Below are 23,388 nucleotides of genomic sequence, written 5' to 3'. Positions count from 1 at the left end.
GTAGTGCGGGTTCAAGGAGAAAAATCTCGAGACCATGAGGGTGGCACTGCTTCATGAATATGACTATCCGAGAGGCAGATTTTGAACTTACGATGCAAAACTACCACTCCGCGGCCATCGACCCGATTCTTGTAAGAAGTTGTTCTCTATTTTTTTCATGTTGGTATGACCTATATTATAAATTACATAAAGATTAAAGTTACATGAAATCACCACTTTGAAGTAAAATCTATGAGAGGGGTAGACATCTCGGGACCCACAAAAGTGGACTATGACATCGGGAGGATTTTAATCTCTTGCTTCTATGCTTCGTGATGTTAAGATGGGGATCTCCAACTTTTTGGATTAAAAGCATAATGTTTTCCTGATATAGTACACGATGAAATATTATGCTTATAATATAAAGAGGATGCGCTAATGCATGAAAATTAATTGGTCTTGCCTTTTTTTTAAATATCATAAAGTGACAAGATAATGTCTATTACACACTTTTGGGTTGAATAATTAGGTTTTATTAACAACCGTTAGTCGTGTTGCAGTCTTAGCTAGCGACTTTGTGCCACCGGGATTTTTTGGGAACATCGTATATGGTTCGTACAACCATCGCCGCACCATGTTTCGGCAAAACCAAGACACACAACAAGAACGATCTCGACACCGTGATTCCATTCGGGCGATAAATCGCTTGACACGCCGATCACAACCCCGCGATATCAACATATATGCATGTACTTGTAGAGAACGTGCCTATCAATGCATGTAGTGTGTGTGATTTACTAATCAAGTCGGTAGTAGTAGCCCTAGCGAAATAAATCCCCGCGCAGGATTTGGCCTCGCGCGCCAAACGAAATTATTTGGTTTTTGGGCTGTTTTAATTTGGGTTTACGAATTTGGTTTTTGGGCCGAGGCGTAAAGTCCAAAATCAAGATCCCCTCATTTCTCCTCATTCAGCGACGCGATCCCCTCATTTCTCCTACCCAACGAAATCAAGATCGAACGCCGCCGCCGCCGCCCTTCCCCGTCGCCGGCCACCTTCCCTCCGCCGCTCCCTTCTCCATCAGGCCAAACTCAACCCGATCCCCACGCACAAGATCGACCTCCGCCGCCATGTGCTCGCGAAGTAGAGAGGCGGCGCCCCCATGGACCGCTCTGCGTCGCGGCGGCTCGTTCGCCGGCGCGCAGCGCTCCGTCTGCCCGCGTCTCGCGCGTGCCTGACGGGTGCTGCTTCACGCCGGCGAGGTGGTGCAGGCCGTCCGGACGCGGCGCCGTTCCGCGCTCCGTCCTCGCCGTCGACCATACGGTGGCCTCGCCGCGCGCGCCCTGCTCCGGGGCGTCGCCGTGCAGGTACGGTATCCAAACCCTAAGCTTAATCCTTTTTACCCCCAAATTCAGTTTTCTTGACTGGGAAATTGTTTTCCTGAAGAAGAGCAGCCGGTACCGGAGCTTCTCCGGCCAGGAGTCGGTCACATCCGTTGGTGCTACCTTGAGAGGGGATGCAAGTTTTCAGGTATGGGAATCTCTTACTCGCGGACTTGGGAAGCTGTATACTGGCGACAGGGACGAACATATCAATTTGATATGGATTAATGGGGGCTAGATAGGATGAAACTGCAATTTGGTTGGTCTGCTAGATAAGGAATTTAAGTACAGTCTCTCCTCCACGTAATCTCCATCCCCACTCACGACAGTATCCATGTCAAATTGGGATTGTTGCTTTACATCTCTCATGTGTAACTCATATTTTTTCTTTGCATGTCTTCAGAATCAACAAGAACTGAAATGGGATCAGTAGTATTGATTTTCAACTGTGGCGTGTCCTGGAATACATAATTGATTTAGTCATCCAAGTTTGATTCCTCTCTGTTATGTCCAGCAATTATCTTTGGTTTGACTGTCTGCGTTGGCCACTTCCCTTGAACGGTTTAGCACCATCGATTTATACCTAGGACTTGTAACCCCTAAACTAGTTTATACGTGGATGCATGTCTATGGTATTGGATCCTTAGTAAGGTTCAGCCATGAACACTAATTCTTTTCGTGTAATAAGACTATATTAGAATACTGCAAAAAGAAGGATAATCATATGGCACACCTGCACAAAAAGCTGTTGGGATTCCCTGAGTCTTCTTATTTCTTCAGGCTGCAAATACATCCTGAATTCCGTTTCTTGTGCAGTACATGGACTTCAGATCAGGTATTCAGGTGTTAGTTCATATTGATCAGGTCCATCACGCTTTTATTTTTTTGTACAACCCTCTACTCACCGAAGATCAACCTTTGCTTCTTCCTTGTGACCTCTGGGTGCGTCTTACTGACCCTGTCGACACCGTGTTGAACAACTAGCAGAAACAGTAGAGAACTTTTGGTGAAAAGTTCATATTTTTTGGTGTCCATTTCCATCTGAGCTAGTTGTACATTTGGATATGATTTTAGTTTAGGTTTGCTCTAAACATTTACTCGTGATGTGCAAGATTCACTAGTCCAAGTTGTCAAAATGCATGCATACACGGTGCTATTGCTTCCCATTTTCTCTTTATTGCAGATTGATAAAACAAGTTTGAAATTCTACATGTGTGGATGAATATGCCGAATCAAGATTTGAGATCAATTTCCGTTGATGGTTGTTTAATTTCTCAACTGACTTGGTTGCTATTTTTTTTGTGGAATTTTTCTACTCCGTATTTTGGTGATCACGCTAGAATAGTTGGCAAGTGTTCAGGATTCGTTCTGGTGTATTAGAAAACCCGAGTCTTCTTATTTCTCCAGGTTCCAAAAACATCCCGATTTCAGTACCTCGTGGATTGCTTGGACTTCAAATCAAATGTTAGTTCACACTGATTATTCGGACCAGCATGTTTTGTTTTTGTACGGCCCTCTACTTACTGAAGTTCAACCTTGACTTCTGCCTTGCGTCCGACTGACCCTGTCGACACTGAAGATCAACATTTTTTTTTGGGAAAGCATTGAGACATGGCATTTTTTTCGCATTACAACATTTTTTTTCAATTCTGCATATATATCTACACGGTACACCACATATCTTATGCTGCTCAAAGCATCATCTTGTTGATTTCATTATGACAATATAGTATCTGATTCGTGTACATGATAGTGTATTAGCTGCGTTCATGCACTTAGTATATATGCCAACAGATTTTTTAGATGCCACGTGCGTGCTCTTTCTTGCATTTGTGTAACCTTCCTGTACAAAATATTGTATCTACCATGGTGGCGTTGTATAATGGCGTTGTATAATGATGTTTGTTTAATTAGTTCCGCCCTGGTGTGATAGTTAATATGACAAAAAAGATCCAAAATTAATTTTTTTCATATGGTTTGTTGCTTTCTCAGCTTTACCTTTGGCAAGCATTATGATATGTGTGTCGTAATGAAGTTCTCGTGTTGCTGATATGTAGGTATACTTTCTTCGGACATTTCCCGTTGGAGGGATGTCATGTGCCAAGCAAAGTCACGGATGGGGAAGTCTGTTTGTTGTATTATGCCACACTGCCACATGAGACAGCTGGCTTACCAGGTTTGTAAAACTGGGTTTGTTGCAGTTCTGTTTCTCCCTTTTCTTGATTTTCTCATTGATTTTGTGTTCCGCATTGAATGTTGCTCTATTCTATGGAGGTGTTCACATAAAGAAGCCATAAGGATTTATTTGCTGCTGTCACTGTGGAAGGATTCTAGCTCTAGCTAGAGAGAAGGACTTTTCTTTGAAGAATGTGAAGCATTTCATTCTTGATGAGTGTGATAAGATGATAGAGTCACTTGGTAATTTTTTATCCTCATTTCTTCCGTGTATATATGATGCGTGGAAGTGTAGGGTCTGCTAAGCTATTTGCTGCATATAGTCAATTAGCACTAGTGACATGTATAGTCTTTTGAGAATTAAGTTCTTGCTCACCTACTTGTCATGTGTTGTATGTACAAGTCCGGGGATGAGATTGTGGCGGTGGTGACGAGTCGGCGTCGTCGTCCAGGAGCTCCGTGATGAGGACGGCCACGGGGGCCCTGGCGCCGGCAGCGGACACGAGGCGGAGGGCTTCCTGCGCGACGCCGAGCAGCGCGGCGTCGACGAAGATGACCTTGGCCTCCGAGTGCAGCAGCAGGACGGACGCCATGGCGGCGTCCAGGCGCGAGTTGAGCGCGCAGAGGACGGCGCCGGTCATCGGCACCGCGAAGTGCAGCTCGCACATCGCCGGGATGTTCTGGGCGAACACGGCCACCTGCACACAGTTCAGAACAAATCAGTCAAAATCACTCGATTCTCAGCGACGCCCGCGAAGCAAAATCGATTCAGGACAAGTTTGTTTGTGGCGAGAGCGACAGTAACCGAATTTTGCACAAGAAAAACATACGATGGGAATTTCGGAGCGGAATTTGGAGTGATAGTACGGGGAGAGGACTGGATCGAGTGGGCACTAAATAGAGTGGTGGAATTCAGAGTGGAGTGGTGGTGTCAGTATTGATTCTTACCACGTCGCGGCGCTGGACGCCGAGGCCGGCGAGGGCGGCGGCGAGGCGGAGGCAGCGGTCCCGGGTCTCCCTCCACGTCCGGGGCGGCGCGTCGCCGGCGGCGGACACGACGGCGGGGCGGTCGGGGTACACGAGCGCGGACCGCTCGAGGAAGGAGATGGGCGTGAGGGGCGCGTGGTTGGCGGCGCAGAGCACGGCGCCCTCCATCTCCGTCCCGCTCCGAGGCGGCGAGCCGGCGAGCTGCTACAGAGATGGCGACGGCGAGCGAGCTGGGAGGCGCAGGACACGATGGAGCGAGTGAGCACTCTATCCTTTTCCGCCCCGAGAAGAAGAGTTAAAAATGGCGACGCTATCATGGTGCGCGTCGGTGCGGCACCATCGCTGTCGTTTTCTCACCACTCCTGTAGCTCCGTGAGTATATGTGAGAGCAATGAAATCACGAGGATATGGCCGTATCTTGAGAAAATGACAAAAAACCACGACAATTGGGGCGGCGGTGTCACATGACCACGGACTGGAGGCTAGGCGACACATAACCACCAACTCAGGGGCGGATGCTCGACAGAAAGCACTGATTACATGGTTTGCTAGGTTTAATCAAGTTTCTGATAGATGGGCCCGCTGTCAGGTGCCAGGTGGCGATGTTTTCCCCATCGTTTCTGATAGGTTGTGAAATAAATAAAATTAAAAAAAGAAAAATGCAAATCTAAAAGAAAAAGGAACCGGCAGGTTCCTCCCGCACCTACGCCTAGCCTCCTCCCCGCTGGCCGCCGCCGTGCCATGGGCGTGCCCGCCGCAGCGCCTAGCCGCATCGCCTAGCCGGAGACCATGGGGTCGATGACTCCTGCCTGCCCTCGCCTCGCGGGAGACCACGGGGCCGTTGCTCGCCCTCGCCGGAGACCACGGTCTCGGCCCGGGACGATAGCCGCGCCGCCCCCTCGCTCGCGAGACGAGCGCCGCTCCATACCCCGCTCGCCGCCGAGGAAAGGGACCCAGCTCAGCCGGGCCGCACCACCGCCGGGCCGTGCACCACCCGCGCCGTCGGTCGGGACGAGAGGTTGGGGAGGACAGAGGGAGGGCGGCGGAGCAGAGTGGGGCGGGAGGGGCGGCGGCGGCGGCCTTGCGTGCGGCAGCGAGCAGCGGGGGCGGGAGGGCGGCGGCGGCCGGTGCGTGCGGCGCACAGAGCAGGTGGGAGGGTGCGGCGGCGCCACCGCGTGCGGCGCGCAGCGAGCGGGGGCGGGAGGAGCGGCGGCGCTCGCTGCAGGGTGGCGGCGGCGGCGGCCTGCGTCACCGGATTACCTAGCCGTCGTCGCCCGTGCCGGTCTCCCCCGGGCAGATCTCGCCAGGGCCGCTCCATGGCCGGAGTAGCGGTGGCTCGTGGCGGCGGCACAAAGGCTCCGGCGGCTCTGGACTGGTCAACACAAATGAGCATAGAGAGGTAGATAGATACACAAAAATAAATATTTTTTGAAGACATCGCCACCTGGCACCTGACAGCAGGCCCCATCTATCATAAACCTGATTAAACCCAGCAAAATGTGGAATCAGTGCTTTGTGTCGAGCACCGGCCCCTGAGTTTGTGGTTATGCGTCGCTTAGCCTCCAGTCCGTGGTCATGTGACACCGCCGCCCCAATTGTCGTGGTTTTTTGTCATTTTCTCCCGTATCTTCAAACACATCTATATTCTCCCACGCAATTGGCATGGAAATTACGAAGCGTGTTTTGTGTGAAGATGAAAAGACAGTAAAACATATTTTGCAGTTCCGGTTCGCCACTCCGCCGCTTCCTTCCGACACCGTTCCCCTTCCTCCGCCGCGCCATACCTTGTCGCGGGTTGAGCTCGTGGCACAACGGCTTGAGCTCGGGGGCAAATAGCTCCCGTGCAACACCGTTGAGGGAAATGGACTGAAACGCGACGACAATGGCCGAAATGGCTTCCATGTGATCCATCCGCTTTTTGAAATAGCTCATATACGACCGTGAACACCAAGCAATCGACACGAACAACAAGAAATTGCGACGAACACCAAGCAATCGTCTACCCAAACCCAATCCTAATAGAAACCCTAGCAGATCTAATCTGCATGTTGTCGCAAATGGTGAAGCATGGCCTGTTCTCGCACAACGACGACGAAGGTAAGAGGAAGAGGAGCTTACCGCCATTGGTCAGGTCGAGGTCAAGTTCGTGCCCGAACTCGAGATGCCGGTGAAGAGCACATTGCAGGTTGCGGCCGAGGTCGCGGTGGTTCTTGCCATTATCTCCTCCTCCGGTCCCGCTGCTCCTCCTTGCAGCGGTGCGGCAGATTTGTAGGCGGTAGAGGAGCCGCCTTGCTGATGTGACAGTTTGAGGCGGTGAGAGTGAAGAGGTGAGTGAGACGAAGGAGAGGGGGGCGTTGAGGCTAGTTATACCGCGTTTCCCCGAAGGGACGCGGCGTTTCCGTCTTTCTTTCCCACGCGTGCAGCTCTCTCACGACAACGGGCGAGGCTCCACAAAAACTGCCATTTCAGCCGTTCCTCCAGGACCTGTCCCGGAGGTGCTTTAAAACTCGGTTCATGCAACAATGTGGACGACTTCAATCAACCAAACGACACGTTTTATTTCTTAGCCCATGCAATAAAGAGGCCTGCAGGCTGTCCTAGACATGTTGGGGTGTTCTAGCAGATCGGCAGTTGGGATAGACGGCCGGCTATTGTGGGCTGGGCCTCAGCCTCGTGGGCTTTCCATGTTTGCCAAGCATAGGTTTCTCACTGGCAACGTTCAGTCCGGCCCTGATCAGTCCTACAGCGAGATGAGCATGCTCCGCGAATGCCCTCGCTTGCCGGTGGCGGCGGCGCCGCCGCTGGAATACGACAACCTGCTCTTCGAGATCCTCCTCCGCCTCCCTCCGGAGCCGTCCTCCCTCCCGCGCGCCTCCGCAGTCTGCAAGCGCTGGCGCAGCCTCGTCTCCGACCCCGGCTTCGTCCGCTGTTTCCGCCGCCACCACCGCCGGAGCCCTCCTCCCCTCCTCGGCTTCTTCGGTCAAGGTGCTCGCGGAATGGCCTTCCAACCTACCATGGAGCCCCCCAACCGCGTCCCGCCGGGCCGCTTCTCCATGCCGCCGGACTTCCGCTTCTCCATCCTGCCGGGCGCTCGCTTCCACTCCAAGATCCTCGGATGTCGCCATGGCCTCATGCTAGTGCTCCAGCAGAAGCTGAAACAGGTCGTGGTGTGGGACCCGGTCGCCAGCGACCAGCACAGGCTTGCCGTTCCCCCGGGGTTTGACACGAGCATAACCCCGATCCAGGGGACGGTGCTTCGCCGTGCTGGAGACGCCCACCATTTCCAGGTGGTATTGGAAGGCTCAGACAAACAACAAGTGTTCGCCTGCATTTACTCGTCAGAGACCGGCGTATGGAGTGATCTTATATCAACACTCCTTCCATACGAGGATTGCATGTATATGCCAATGCCATTGAACAGCATAAGCTCTGTGCTGGTTGGGGATTCCGTTTACTGGATGTTTGCTACGATTCAGCGTCCAATTGTCGAGCTTGATTTGGGTAGGCAGAGCCTAGCTCTGATACATCTGCCGGTGGAGATTGCCCTTTGCAAAACTTGGAACTTGATGGTTATGCGGGCAGAGGGTGGTGGCCTCGGCTTACTCTCCGTGTCTGATTTGACCGCCCAATTATGGAAGAGGAATACTGATTCTGATGGTGTTGCTTCGTGGGTGTTGGGAAGAACTATTGAACTGGACGAGCTACTATCCCTGAATTCAGAGGAGCAGATAGACCCAGAGATTAGAGGTTTAGCTGAGTGCAATAATGTGGTGTTCCTCTCTACAGGTATGGGCCTATTCATGGTCCAGCTTGAGTCTTTGCAGTTCAAGAAATGTTCCGATCCTAGCGCGGCGTTTTTCGGTCATCCATTTGAAACTGTCTACGCTGCAGGTAATAGCATACCTTTACACTGCAAGTAGTTAAAAATCAGATTTATTTTAGGAATGCCGTTCACATTCTTTTCTGTTAAGTTAATAATTTCAAGTATGACCGTAGTAATTACTTCTTTTGCTGCTCAGCATGCTGTTCTGTAGAATTCTGAATTCTGTCCTGTTACTATGTAGTGGAGTTTTATACAATGGTTATGATCTGGATTTTTTTTTGTTTTACCGGTATCTAGTTTAATTTGTGTTGCAATTTCTGCCTCTATATCCAGTTTATTGGCTGTCATCATCCCACTGTATTGTGGCTTTTGTGATTGAAGCAGGGATGGGGTACCTCGTTTGCCAAGAAATATGTACTGAAGTTGTTTTTAATATTCTCACATTATTATTATTATCATTATCATTACCATCGGACAAGATGGTTCAAGTTAGGTAGTCGAACTCTCTTTATCAGTTTAGTGCAGCAGTGCCTTTTTCTTCTTCTCAACATGGGATACATAAAAGGTGGAGACAACTTACATGGAAAATTAGCCTGGACCAATTAAAATGTTAAATATATAGTTCAACATGTACATTTGGGAAGCTTAACGCTAGTTTTTAGTATTCTACTTCTTGTGATCTTGCTAATAATCCTAAATCTGGAACAATGACTTGGTTTAATATATAGAAAACAGTTGTTCATAACTTCATATTATCACTTTTAGGGAAGTCCTGATGTGAGTGCCAAGTCAATTTGTTCCAAAAACATATTTAGTTCATTTGCATTTTCAGGCTGTATTCATTAAATTTGGCTAGTCATGATCACCTATGTTGCTAGGCTTATTAGTATGAGCATGTTTTATTTTACTGTATTAGATATTGCAGGAAACAAGCTTGAGAATTACTCTAGATAACTCTCTCTTCCAATTAGCCAATACTAATTTTTCATATACTTAATTGAGAATAGTTTGTCTAGCCTGTATCTGTAATTGGCCATTAGTCGCTAGTATAATTTTGTTTACTCTAAGCTACATGTATGCTTTGTGTGCAGTCTAATTTTCTCAATTTGTCCACCATAAATGTTTAATACATGATACTGAAGACATGATCGAAGTGACAAGACTAGATTCATCATAAAAACTGCGCTAATCACGAATTAGAACCTTTTATTTGCACTAACATATTACCATTAGAACCAATGCAGTTTTAAAAAATGGCATCTATTTTGTAGTGAAGGAACTAAGGAAGTTTTAGTTAATAAGATGATGTATATATGATCCCTTTTTGAGGTTGAGTTTGATTAAATTCGATTTTGAGTGACTAGCTACCTCGTATATTTATAGAAATATGGATATGAGCTAGAAACCTGAAGTTTTTATTTTCTACTCCATGAACCTCTCACATGTCTATGATAGTAAATAATACTTCTAATGATTTTGTAAGCTAGATGTGGATCAGCATTTTACCTCTATGTGGGGTTATTTGAACCACCGTCTCTTAGCATCTGCGGAGGCCTGATGGCAAGATACTAGAGAATGTGTACAGTAAAAGTTGGAAGTGTGCCACTAGACTATAAATTTCCGATCACATTTTTTTTTCTATTGTTGGGTTTTCCCAATAATGCTGAACTTGATTCAACATTGTATATTTTAGTGCAGTTTCCCCAATGGTCACGCTATTGTTTACTGTCTGAATCATAATTTTTTGTTCAATTGTATAACTTCAATGATTTTTGCATGATTGAACAGTCAAATTGGTTGGACTAATAACATCGTTGCTACACAGGTATCTAGTATTTTTCTCCCGTTGCTGAGGTGTAGGAATGGACTTGTTTGCTCTGGGCTCTTCCGTTCTGAATAACTTCACGTGGAGCCAGGTCGACCATCTGAATAGCGTCTGCTGTTCAACTGGAAATTGCACTTGTAGGAGTTAATCAATTAATCTTGGCAACTTCCCTGTATTATCTAATGTCTGACACGGTGAAGAATGATGAGGACATAGTGACTTAGTTCGGTTGATTTGTACTTAGCTTGCGGTTCATTTGCTTAATGATTTCCAACCAAGCTCGTTGAAGCAAGCTTGCCTGTCTGACGACGTTTGCTGACATCTTTGTGTCTGGATGTGCTTCTTCTCACAGTATATGTTTTGATTCTGTTATGTTCAGTAATGCTTAGCGGTTAACAACTAAGATTTGCATACTGAAGAGACTAAGGTTTGCATACTGAAGTAACTGAGCCCTTTCTTCCATTGCAGAAATAAGGAACAGCTTAAGCCTCTCTATTATGGTCAGATGTGCTGCTCGATAGAGGATGCTTTTGAATTGTTCTGAATAACATAAGCCTTGTTGCGGATTAGCCTCGGACCACGTCCATGTTCCTCTGTCAAATGACCAGACTTTGTCTAACTACAGACCAGTTGCGGTGGCTCGCGGACTCTAGGCAGAACCGCGAAGCTCAGCTACATCTCACCTGAAGCAATTAAGTAATTAACCAGCCGTTAAGGCATCTTGAAGTCAACTGATCAGGTGTTAACTTGGCTCGAGTTTCTAGTAGGTCGAGCTTTGTGTAGACGTGTATATAGACCACCGTGTCTGCATGTGGACCGAGTCGTTATCTGCCTCAGATGATGCCGGGCCGGCTGGCGGGTGCAGAAGCAGCCTTCCTCAGGCAGAGAGGCAAGGGTAATTAATTAACCAGGCGGTTGACAAAGTACCTTCATGTTGCAACGCCTCTCCCATCTCTTTTAGACTAGTCACAATGAGAAGTATCATACACTAGTATCATGCACATGATACTAGTTTATGATACTACCCCCACAATGAAAATAGTATCATAGTATCATCACATTTAATGTTTTGTAGAATCTCAATGTAAATTTGTGTACATGATGTGTTTACCACTAAGTTTTCTAGTTTTATGTGCTATGATACGGTATCATATTATGATACTCCCTCCGTTCCGGTATTCTAGTCTCCTAACGAAAATCTATTTGTTCCAAAACATGCATGGAATAAGGCCCGCTTTGAATTAATGGTCTAACTATTCACCTCCTAAAATTACTCCCAGCCGCACCACATTCCCTCTCTCTCCTTTTTTAAGGCTGTGTAAAACGGTTTCATTGCATGCACATGTGAAAAGAGACTTGCATGGCCGGATGCGCTGCTGTGTTTGTTCTCTGGCCTTCCTCTTCTTCATTGACTTCACTCACGTTCATATTCCTGACTTCGTTCACACGAGGAGAAACATCCCTGTACCATGATATAAAAGCCACAGCCCCAGCCATGGCAAACCCAATCCTTCATCAACCTAAGATCGGTGATGGCCAAGTTGGAGGAAGGAGAAGTTGGGGTGGTGGAGGGCCATGCGGTGGAGGAGGTTGACAGCCATGCCGTCGTGGAGATGGACGTGGATGGAGTGGTGCATGAGCAGGAGGGCGAACGCGCAGTGAAAGACGAGGTCAAGGCCATGGTGGAAGTGGTTCACAACAACGTGGTGCTCCAGGGTCGTGCACGCATCAACGAGCTATTTGCCCGGGCTGAATTCATCCGCAACAACAATCTAGCGCTCACCGAAAGCACCACCATGTACACATCTACATGTGCGGGTTGCATCTATCCGGCGGTGTGCAGAAGATGTGGTGTGCGAGGTGAGAACTCAATCTTTCTTTGCATTGGTTGCAGTCTACCAGTGCCAAAGGATTTGCATTCTTGCGATGTTTGCGGGAACCCTCTTCTTTGTGACAAGTACTGGTGCAAGGATTGCGCAACAACAGTCGGGCTTGATAAAGATGGGGTATGCATATGTTGCGATCGCAACCCCTCCAACTATGTAGATGCCAAGCAGAATGTGGAGTTTGTGCCGGATACCCAGGCTTAGTAGTTTATAATTGAAATGTTTCTGAACATATATTTCTACTAAGTGTAAGTTGTAATGGACCATGTTTTATATTTGAACTATTTTGGATCCTATATTATTTTATACTCATGCAACTTGTAATTCATCATTTTCTGCCACGACATGATAAGATCAAACTTTAAAACTTGGGGCAATGTCCAACCATTACAACTTGAGCTCAGACCAGTCCACACATTGCATGATTTGCTACAATTTTAGACAACATGATTTGCATTTAGCCACTCTATTGCCGCGTCTACGTACTCCTTGTCAATTGTCAAACGGATTGGCAATTTTCCTTGTCTCTCAAGAACTTTTTTCTTCAAGTGGGGTACATCATAGTGAATGGTCCCTTTCCTGCGTATGATCTCCCTCATGCATGCTTGGTGGCTCAAGAATATCCTACTCCAAATATAAACAAAACAATTAGCTAAGAGTCCAAATATAATGAAATATTTACAAGTACAAAAATATCAAGATGTACGAACCTATTTAGCTTTTCATGTGGGTATTCGGCTAAGGACTGGTTCACCTTGGAAAGTATTTCAGGAAGAGTCTTTGGCATCTTTTTCTGAAACATAGATTGGATAGAAGCAAACCAACCAAGATCCAAAATGTTTGTATCCGGTGAGTTAGGAGGTTGAAAAACCATCCTAATGTCCCATCCTCCTCTAGCAGCCTCGGTAAGAAATACTGGATCATCCGGCTGAATATGAGTCCTAGCGTTATCTTGTTGAATGAACACTGTTTTGTACCTGTCACTAGCCGGCCACTTAGCCTTGATAGCAGGTAGCACAAACTTAACTAGGTACTCCCTGCTCTTAGCCTTGTCAACGTCCGTGCAAGGCTTGAGCTCCCACTCTCCCTTTTCCCTGTTACAAATAAAAATGAATTTACATTAGTGCACAAATTGATTAACCGAATGTTGTGAAGAAGATACTCAACCGAAAGTTTTGAAGAAGATACTCAACCTATTAACACTTTTCTTTTGTGCTTGAACCCATTCAACATAAGCCCACACCCCAATCTTCCCGTCAAAGATACAGTTTCCTTCGGCATCATATCTTGGTCTAGCCATTGCCGAAATAAACATTATCTTCTGAATATGACCCTTATTCTTAGTCTCTCTCTTTGGGGCTTCCTCTCTATGGCTCAAATATACATTTTCTTTCTTCCTGATTCGAAAGAACCACTTCTCATCAATATGAACTACATTGAAACCAGCCTTGAAAGTGGGATCATCATCTTGGAAGGTAGAAGGCTCAATATGTTGGAGACAATATCCCACGCGTGCCTTCATGTTCTCTTCTGTCAACATGGGTTTTAGTTCACTTGTAACCCTCCTTATTTGCTTCTCTTTTAACCTACAAACATATGAGAAATATTTTTGTTACTCACAAGAATTTTGTCATGTTTTAATCATACATTTTTATGAGATTACCTCCGGAAAATAGTGGTCGTTGGCATGTTCATAGCTGCAGCTACCTGACGTAGAGTGGTGCGTTCATTTGTAGGGATAGCTTCCAATGCTTCAATGTCCAAGTTGATTTTCTTCCTGCCGCACTTCATCTTCTTCCTGCACTTGACGTTATTTATGCCACCTTCTTTCAATCCCTGTCTCCAAATCCTTGTGACTACCCTCCTTGGACATTTAGCCAGCTCTGCAACCGCAGCTGAAACTCCACGTTTCATTTTTGTGGATGTTCCATTGCGTTGCAAAATCCATGAATATATTTGCCGTTTCACTTCCGTACTATAGTACGTCCTTGTAGGCTTATTTGCCATGACATCTACAAAAATGAAAATCAGATTTCATATGCATGTATGTACTTCGATTTTTATAAAAGATTACAAAACATGAGTACGAGTACAGATGACCATATCATGGAGCAAACTTACTCAAATCGATAGCCGGGGGCGGATTAGCCTGTACATGTTGTTGGCTAGGAGGATACTCATCGGCGTTCTCAAAATTAGGGTTATATTCTGGGCCGCGGTAGCCCTGACCAGAGGCATTGTTCTCCACACCGAAGCTTCTTCTCTCACCTTGGTCACTACTTTCAGCATGCACAAACGAAGAGCTTCCGATGCCATCTAAACAAATGTACACAATCATCTATACATGCATGAACGGAAATCATCTAAAACTACAGCAGTCCACAATCATCTATACATGCATGAACGGAAATCATCCTGAACTACAACAGTCCACAATCATCTAAACAAGGAACATGATAGGAAACGTGAATCGATCTAGCACATACCCATATTGCCACCCATGCCGCTACTCCTGCCGTGCTGGAAGAAGGCCGAAGAGGTGTCGATGCGGAAGCCGCCGCCAAGATTCAACGGAGGGTCCGCGGTGACGATGCTGCTTGCCCGAGATAACTGCCGGCGACGGCTCAGTCCCACTCGCCGCACGGCCTGAAGTGGCTCGCTTGCGCTCCCGTTCGCTGTCCCTACGCCGCTCCCGCTCGAAGTCCCTGCGCCGCTCCCGCTCGAAGTCCCTGCCATGGAGCCGCCGGAGAAGATGGTGTTGATCCCACCGACGAGGGAGGAACCGTGCGGCCGCATTAGCCCGACGTGGCGCACAGGGTTGCCCGGGGGAACGACGGGCTGCAGGTTCCTCTGCACGAGTGGCGGCGCGAAGGTTGCTGTCCGTAGCCCAACTAAACCTAGCGGCCGAGGCCGCCGCGCGGAACTACCTTGGCCTGACGCCATTGTTGGAAAGTGAGAGAGATGAGATGAACTGGAACCGGCTATTCCGATCTGATGGACTACTTATGGATGGAATTTGGCGCGGCTGTTAAACTCAAACGCTAATTGCGCGCGCTGTTTTGGAATTTTCGAGGGAGAGCGGAGAAGAAACAGGCACGGCCGAGGAAACTTTGGAGGAAGAAGGAAACTCGGAAAATTTTGGCAAGTGCGCGCATGTCCGAGAATTCTGGCGCGAACTAATCCCTCTCTACCGCGCGCATGCAAACTCTATCGCGCTCATGCAAACCGAAAATATTGGGGTGGGCTAAACTGACGGATCACATACCTCCTTAATACCAGGCTTAGCTGGCAATCATAACAGCCAATTAGAGTACGTGAGTAATAGCCAGTAATCTTCCACGTTGGTCGCGCTGCAGTTTCTAATAAGACTAGAATACCGGAACGGAGGGAGTACCACTCTCATCTCTCACCTCATTAATTGGTGCACCACATTAAATTTTTGCCACCATGGCATGCATGATACTACTTATGATACCCCATTGGGGCTAGTCTTATCTACTCCCTCTGTTCCCCAAAGATTATACTTCGAGCTTTGTTGAAAAGCGACTCAGTTACTCCCTCCGTCCACAAATAAGTGTACACGCGGGGTTTTCAAGATAAATTATGAAGTAGAATAAAAAATACATTGGGAACATGCATCTCTCCTCTTTAATTCTTTCATGTCCAATAAGCTAAGTGCATGTAGAAACAAGAAGAACATATGCTTAATATTATTGGGTTTGATTTCCGTGCGATGAGAGAGAAGCAATTAAAGTGCATTGGAAAGATAGGAGTACACTCTTTTGTGGACACAGTTTTGAGCTAGATGTCCACTTATTTGTGGACGGAGGAAGTACATAAAAAAATACTTCCTCCGGTCTAAATTAATTAACTCAACTTTAGGTAGATACGGATGTATTTAGATGTTTTTGTTGACCAGATACAACTAGGTCTAAACAAAGTCGAGTCAACTAATACGAATAGGAGGAAGTATTAATAATTATGAAATCGAATACTCCATCCGACACATATTAAGTGGGTGATGGAGTAGCAAATAGTTATATGGTCTATTTCATTATGAATCTACTGATGCTGATTTAATGGCATAATAGTGTTTTTTTTGTAGTATGAAGAGAAACTTAATAAAGTTTGCATTCCAAAAACGATGGATGTAAACTCTTTATGGGACTGAGGGGAGGAGAAAGATGTACCTATGTTCATATGAATAAGACACACATCTTTTAAAGATGAACTTTGATCAAAAGAAATGAGCAACAATATCTCAATAACATAGTACATACTTAATAATATCTCTATAATATAGTACATACTTGATAGGGAAATCTTCTTTGGCTCATAGGTCTAGATGCATTCGTTGCCTAAAGAATATATTTCAAAATGTTCACACACTAAGTTTCGCAAAGGCTATGCAAAAAATACAATTTTCAGTGATTCAAAATAGCTTTTCACGTGACATGTTTTTATCTTTTTTACGTAGCTCACACAAAATGTCTTTTTTCCACAAAATTTTGTGAGTGAACATAGAGTGTCCAAATGTACATTCAGGATATCTTTTTCATTTTTTTTTGAAATTTTAGGATAAACATAGAATTTAATTTTCTTAATAGGTGCATTTAGATCCATGAGTCAAAACACCATGTCCATACTTGATATTGTTAGATTCACAGTGAAAAGCATTTTCTATTGATACAAAGTTTTCTTTCGGAAATGTGTGCCCGTCTTATTCATTGGAATGGAGAGACATCGGCCCCTTGCTTGCTAGCCAATTATTCCTCTGTTTCTTGCTATAAACATCCACAAATTTACTGTCTATTTCTGGACTCTGCGAACTACATAATATAAGGATCCACGATATTGTACAGATTCGTTTTCCAACTTCAGTTAAAATAATAAGGGAGGCACCCTTTAGCGTTTAGGCTATTTTTCTTGGCCAAGATTTTTGAATTTTTATTGCCGAAAAAACGGTTTCACCAGTTTCTAGAAAATTGTAATGCCAGATGAAATTTACTGGTATTTAAATAATTTTTTTGATTAATTTGCAAATCTTTTTGACAATTTTTTGGTTTGTATTTCCGAAAACATAGTTTACCCATGTCTCCACGGGCATTTTTTTTCTTACAGATCAGGATAAAAAAACCCTGCTCTAGTGTCCACATCGACGACCACGAGGGAGAGGTGGCAAATTTGTGGATGACAAGGATGTGTATGCGATGTTTTTTTTTTTCTCAAAAGTAAGATAGCGAAATCGTTTTGAAAATCCTGGGAGCATATAGCTAGCATTGCATCGATGCGTTATTTTTTTTTGGCAGTGCAGCAATCTGATAGAAACATCTGAAGATTTTTTCTGTTGAGAGGACATATGGATCGAGAATATTATCGCATGCACCTTCTTTTTAAGCGTATAAAATCTCTATGACTTATTTCCCTGGGTAATTTACGCACGTAGTAAACACGAACTTATAGCAGCAAATAAGCTTATACATTCTCTATAACTTAAAGATTTTTCCGTAAATAAATAGAGATATATAGACGTGTGTGGTAGGAAGTTAGGGAAAAATAAACAACGTGGCAGCATTGGAGGTTGCGCGCGCGCGCGTGAGGCCACGAGGAGGTATACGGGCGTCGAAGCGAAGCACCAAAAACGGCCCCGGAGCACGCACGACCCACTCAAAAGGAGTTTGGAGTTGGGTCACGCCACCCTCCTTGCTCCCGCCCGGCTTCCGATCTCGCGACCACACCGATCGTCGAGACGAGAGACGAGACCCTTCACCAACGCACGCTCCACCCACCGCGACGACGGCCTCCATGATCTACCTAGCTGCCTGCTAGCTAGAAAGGACACCGATCGAGCGCATAGTGCTCCTGCTAGCTAGCTGCTCGATCGCCCGCCGTCATGAAGCCGGCAGGCACGGCCGCCGAGTACCACCACGACCACCCGGCCTCCCCGCGCGCGTCGCAGTCGCAGCGCCGGCGCCTGGCCGCCGTGGTGGCGCCGCTGCTGCTCTTCCTCGCCGCCGCGCTCTCCTTCCCGTCCGCGCTCCGCCTCCCCGCCCTGCAGTTCCCGCCGCGCCTGCCCCTCCAGCAACCTCCTCCTCCTCCTGCTAAGCGCGTGGCGGTGTGCCTGGTGGGCGGCGCGCGGCGGTTCGAGCTCACGGGCCCCTCCATCGCGCGCCACCTCCTCAACAGCCTCGGCGACGACAACACCGGCGTGGACGTGTTCCTGCACAGCCCGCTGGACGCCGACGCCTACAAGTTCTCGCTCCTGGCCCGCGCCGTCGCGGACACCACCACGCTGGCCGCCGTCAGGGTGTTCCGGCCGGAGCCCGTGGAGGAGACCCCCGAGCGCGCCCGCGTGCTCACCGCCGCCAACTCCCCCAACGGCATCCAGGTGCGTAACCCGCCCACCCGCGCGCTACTACCATGTTTGTTCCTTGCTTGCCTCGAGTTTGCAACTTTGGATTGCTTGCTTGCTTCGTCTCTCCATGCATCCCTGCTCTTGCTTGGCGCGCATTGCATCCGTGGAATCTCCTTCCTTCTTAAACAAACCCCACATCACTGTTAAAAAATAATCCACCGATCTTGCGTGCTAATAAGATTCGATCGGTCGAGCAATCAAGCAGCCCCCTTTCCGAAGCAAACAGATTAGAAAAATCAAAACCTTTTCCCTAGCGCCCTTGATTGGGACCCCGACCAGGAGACCCAGATCGTAACCGATGGAGGCGGTTTATCTCGCAGTAAGTAAATTTCAAGGGGCGGGACGGTTTTAAACACTCTTTGATTGATTCGTTTCTTATTTAGAGTCCAACAAACTGCCGATTGCCGGCCTAATTAAACATGCCACGATCGATCTGGTACATAACGTCCTACAGATAGGCACCTACTTAATTGCGGATTTGTTGCTTCAGATGGAAGATGAGTTACCATCCATCTGCATCTTTTCGTCGTCCTTTTTGAAACCGACGTTCGCGCGCGCGTTACATCACGGCTGGAACCCGTGGCCTGCTGGAGAGGAAAAAGGAAGAGGTCCTACGCGCCTGCCTGCCTACCCTGCCTGAAAAACTGACAGCGAGCCCCCAGAAAACGATCGTTATCGACCAAACGTCTCTAACCGGCCGCTGGCTTGACATGAGCGTCTCAAACTTTGGTCGACCTGTTCTAAAGACCAAAATATTTTTCGAAAACGGATTACTACATCACCAACTTGATAATTTTCGATGGAGGGAGAGGGAGCCTGCCCGGGGCAAGCAAACAAACTGGAGTTGTCTAGGTAGGTGGCGACACCTGCATGCCAAGTTGCTCCAAGTGGCGGCATTCGTCTCACAAACAGCTCGATCATATCATGTTATCGATTAGGTATGATCGGATTACAAATATTCGATGGTAACGTAGGAAGATAGCGATTTTGATTTTGATTTTTGTTTTGAGGGAAGAAAGAGATAGTATTTGGTTTGTATAGGTAGCACATATGGCAGTTGCCAGCTGCCCGCGTGCATACCGTCCATAGTTAAAAGTCAACTGAACTGTATAAAATAAATATACGTCACCCGACTGCCTGCCTCGATCAGCCAGGCGACACGTATTCACGTATCTGAACTGAATAGATAATCCCCTTTTCATAATTTTTATCGTGATTTTATTTCAATAATATGATGGAAGGAGGGAGTAGCAACTAGCAATCGGCAAAGACAACTACTTGTCTCACAACAAGCTAGACACAAGTCAACTCAAAACAAAAAAAAAATGAATTTAAATTTTCCTCAAAACATGCCGCCAAGTGATGCGAAGTGTGATCGATCGACCAAGAACGTGCATGCATCATGCATGCATGGACTTCTCTACTGTACCACAGTGCGCGATGACAGTATATGTTGTACTACTATAACATATTAACATTGCCAAGCTTTTCTAAGATTTTTTTTTTTAGAAAAGGTCCCCCATAAAGTCGATCATCGTCTACCTTCACGAAAAGCTCCTATCCAATGATCCCCTTTCCAGTCGTCTCTTCTTTATCTTGTTGCCGTCTTTCGAATTCTGCATGCATCTGTCCAACAACCACCAAAAAGATTTATGTGTTGGATAATATAGCCACCATTAATAATTATTTTTCAATTGGAGGCAAGAGCAAGACACCAATCACCAGAGGTGAGAGCAAATCCCACGTTTGCTGTTTTGCTTGTTGTTTCATCCGGCTTCGGCGGGTCGCTTGTTCTACACACTCTCTAGCCTGATTAGTCACTGGAAACGACAAAGCAAACCAATTGGCCATTTTTAATCAGTGTAATAGGGAGGAGAGAGTAGTGGCACTAATTTATCACACATCTGTCAATCGATCCAGAGACTGGTTTCAGATCAACGTATATACTTCTGGCAGCACATGAATCCCCCCAACCGTAGAATATACTATGAACACTGCTAACAATTTATACTCAAGTAGTCATACTTGTGTCGCGAGAAGCAAACTCGCATCTTACGGCTGCTAGCTACCTAGTAGTCGCGTGAACAATGCACATGGTTTAGTGTATGATCAGTTGATACTACTTTGCTGGGTTACCAGTACAGTCCCTGCTAAATGCTAATACTACCTTGGGTTTTGAACATCTGATCAGCACATGCATTTCGGAAGAAGACTCCGATCCTTGCATACTACTCTAAAACCATTTGACCAACTAACACCAATAATAATCTTGTAGGCTCTGCACATGCATGTCACTTCTAATCTCTCTTAATTATGTTGATTTATACTTCTAACTTGCTGGCCATTTGCAACTATGTACGCAGGGTCTTCTCCAGTACTTCCACCTGGTGGAGGGATGCTTGGACTTGATCCGGGAGCGGGAATCTCGAGGCAACTTCACCTACGCCTGGATCCTCCGAACACGCGTCGATGGCTTCTGGACCGCGCCGCTCTCTGTGGATGATGCCTTCCCACGCTCCGATGGTGTCTACGTCGTCCCAGAGGGCTCCACGTTCAGCGGCCTCAACGATCGACTCGGTGTCGGGACCCGTGCCGCCTCAAAGGTCGCGTTATCCCGCCTCTCCATGCTGCCCCGGCTAGGCGAGGCCGGGTACACGGACCTCAACTCGGAGGCGGCCTTCATGGCACAGCTAGAGGTGTCCGAGGTGGCAGCGCGAGAGAGGAGGATGCCCTTCTGCGTGCTCAGCGATCGGAAGTATGCATACCCGCCGACAGGCTATGGTGTGCCCGTGGCGTCACTCGGGAGCCCCGGCCCGCTCAGCGGGGCCAAGTGTCGACCATGCCATCGTCCTGTGGCCTGCAGCGAGGGGTGCGCAGTTGAGCAGCTGGAACACGCGTGGAGCTGGACGGAGTGGCGGAACGGGACATTGGAGTTGTGTGACGCGAGCGGACCATGGGAGGATGGGTGGGAGGAGGTGTTCGACCAGGCTGCTGGCAAGGAGGCAGCGGAAGAGCGGTTGAGGGTTGTGAGGATGGGGATTGAGGAGTGCAAGATAGAGATGGAGGCGCTCCGGGCACGGACGGAGCAGTGGGATGTGCCAAGCTCCGATGAGATATGCCGCCTCGGTCTCGGCAACTCGACAACGACATCAGCTAGCCGCCGATCCGGCCCCTTCTCTTCGTCTTCAAAAGAGACAAGTAGTTAGTCCAACACCCTTGACAATTTCTTTGTCACTTGGCAAACTTTGTACAAATTTTATACACAAGTGTTAGTGACCAATCAATGATATGTAATATATGGGAGATAGGATTGGCATAGTTGGGTCCTTATGTATGTAACACGCCAGGATTTTGGAGAAATTAACCTACATGGAATTTTTGGCATTCCAAAGGGACAGATAAAACAAAAATTTGAAAAGTTATTTAGTGTGCTACCAAGGCTGCCATGATTTACAATATCAATGCGCTCTCCTAGCTTTTACTAAAATATGTATGCTTGAGCGAATTAATCGAGCACCATGGTAGCTAGATATATTATCTACCATCACCTCAATATCTGATCCAAATCTGATTTAACTACGGAGAAATAAACGACAAATTTCAGTCGTGGAGCCAACAGAAAACAACTGGTTGGTAGCGACACCGGGAAGCTAGTTGCGTGGGCGTGCCAAAGTTGTCCAAGTGGAAGCAGCAAGCGCCACATAGACCATGCAACATGTCAAGATGAAGGGGGGAAATTTTGCAGCGGCGACGAAACAGGTCGGTTAGATTTTCATGTTTAACCGAAAAGAGGAAGACATTTTGATTTTTATGTCGATGATACCGCCGGCCGAGATTCGGTGTTCGTGCACTCACACAACAAGCAACCCTTAAATTTCCTCTAGAGGTAGTGTGTTTATAAAGTCAACGGTGAGACCATTACTTCCAAAAAAAAAAAACCGACGATAGACGGATAGAGACACACTATCACATATACTTTAGTAATATAATGGATGGTCCGTTAATTGTCATGATTGAAGGCAAAAAGCTAAATGACCCTATTATAGTCATGAAGTGATAGTTCTGCATCTTGTGGATTGGGGGGGGGGGGGGGGTCTATTAGGGATGATACGGTTGTCTTTACATAACATGACCTTGACAAGCCTAAGAACCTGAATAATTTTATCATTGTTCGGGCAACTCTTAGGACTCAAAATAAAATTTCACAAGAGCCAATTGTTTAGGCACATGATGATGCCACTCTTTATACCGAACTATTCAGTTGCGAGTAAGACCAAGTTCCTATTGGGTATTCCAATACATTACACGGGATCCACAAATGCCTAATGAAAACAAGTCGAGGACCGCGTGCAAAAAAGGCTTAGTAGCTAGAAATGGAAGCTACTATTCCTTGATGGAAGATTATTTTTTTATAAACTCCACTAGTAGAAAATATGGCTTTTGTCCAATGCCCCTGGGAGGTTTAGTTCCGATTTTAAAACGAACCAGGACCAATGGGGGGGGGGGTGCATTGGTCCCGGTTCATCCGGCGCGGGGCGACGCCACCCACTAGTCCCGACGCGTACAAGTTCTCCCTCCTCTCCGGCGCCGTCGACGACAATACCATGCTGGCTGCCGTGCGGTGTTCCAGCCGGAGCCCGTGGAGGAGACCCCCCACAACGGGAAAATAATATTTTACCGTGCAACTATTTTTTCATGTAGTGCCCGAGCGCGCATGTCCTCACCGCAGCCAACTCCCCCAACGACATCCACCACGTCATTGTTTCTGGCTTGCCTCGAGTTCGGATCGCTTGCTTTAGTCCTCGATTGATCCCTGCATGCTCTTGATTGCCGTGCATTGCATCCATGAAATCCACTCTTAAACAAACCTTAATGTTAAAAAAGCACCAATCTTGCGTGCCAAGATTCGATCGGTCGA

At 47.0% G+C, this 23,388-nt stretch overlaps 4 protein-coding genes across 4 annotated transcripts; 2 read left to right on the top strand and 2 right to left on the bottom strand.

The window, feature by feature from the left end:
• Positions 1 to 3,917: 3,917 nt before the first annotated feature.
• Positions 3,918 to 4,845, bottom strand: LOC139829983 (butanoate--CoA ligase AAE1-like). Its single transcript, XM_071822032.1, has 2 exons — positions 4,483 to 4,845; positions 3,918 to 4,232 (listed from the first exon to the last, which is right to left on the bottom strand). Exons 1-2 carry the CDS (start codon positions 4,687 to 4,689, stop codon positions 3,918 to 3,920), a joined length of 522 nt encoding a protein of 173 aa, XP_071678133.1. The 5' UTR covers positions 4,690 to 4,845.
• A 2,358-nt stretch (positions 4,846 to 7,203) lies between these two features.
• On the top strand, positions 7,204 to 10,488 carry LOC127308760 (putative F-box/kelch-repeat protein At1g15680). Its single transcript, XM_051339665.1, has 2 exons — positions 7,204 to 8,412; positions 10,170 to 10,488. Exons 1-2 carry the CDS (start codon positions 7,206 to 7,208, stop codon positions 10,175 to 10,177), a joined length of 1,215 nt encoding a protein of 404 aa, XP_051195625.1. The 5' UTR covers positions 7,204 to 7,205; the 3' UTR covers positions 10,178 to 10,488.
• A 2,729-nt stretch (positions 10,489 to 13,217) lies between these two features.
• On the bottom strand, positions 13,218 to 14,366 carry LOC127310735 (uncharacterized). The gene is made up of 3 exons (XM_051341382.2): positions 14,177 to 14,366; positions 13,719 to 14,067; positions 13,218 to 13,641 (listed from the first exon to the last, which is right to left on the bottom strand). The coding sequence occupies exons 2-3, from the start codon at positions 14,060 to 14,062 to the stop codon at positions 13,218 to 13,220; spliced, it is 768 nt and encodes a 255-aa protein (XP_051197342.2). The 5' UTR covers positions 14,063 to 14,067; positions 14,177 to 14,366.
• Positions 14,367 to 17,693: 3,327 nt separating this feature from the next.
• LOC127308761 (uncharacterized) lies at positions 17,694 to 21,888 on the top strand. The gene is made up of 2 exons (XM_051339666.2): positions 17,694 to 18,443; positions 20,834 to 21,888. Exons 1-2 carry the CDS (start codon positions 17,949 to 17,951, stop codon positions 21,674 to 21,676), a joined length of 1,338 nt encoding a protein of 445 aa, XP_051195626.1. The 5' UTR covers positions 17,694 to 17,948; the 3' UTR covers positions 21,677 to 21,888.
• The last annotated feature ends 1,500 nt before the right edge of the window (positions 21,889 to 23,388 follow it).

The sequence above is a fragment of the Lolium perenne genome, chromosome 6 (assembly GCF_019359855.2).
Source record: "Lolium perenne isolate Kyuss_39 chromosome 6, Kyuss_2.0, whole genome shotgun sequence".
NCBI lineage: Eukaryota > Viridiplantae > Streptophyta > Magnoliopsida > Poales > Poaceae > Lolium > Lolium perenne.
The sequence above is the reverse complement of the archived record's forward strand: the minus strand, read 5'-3'. Positions and strand labels throughout refer to the sequence as shown.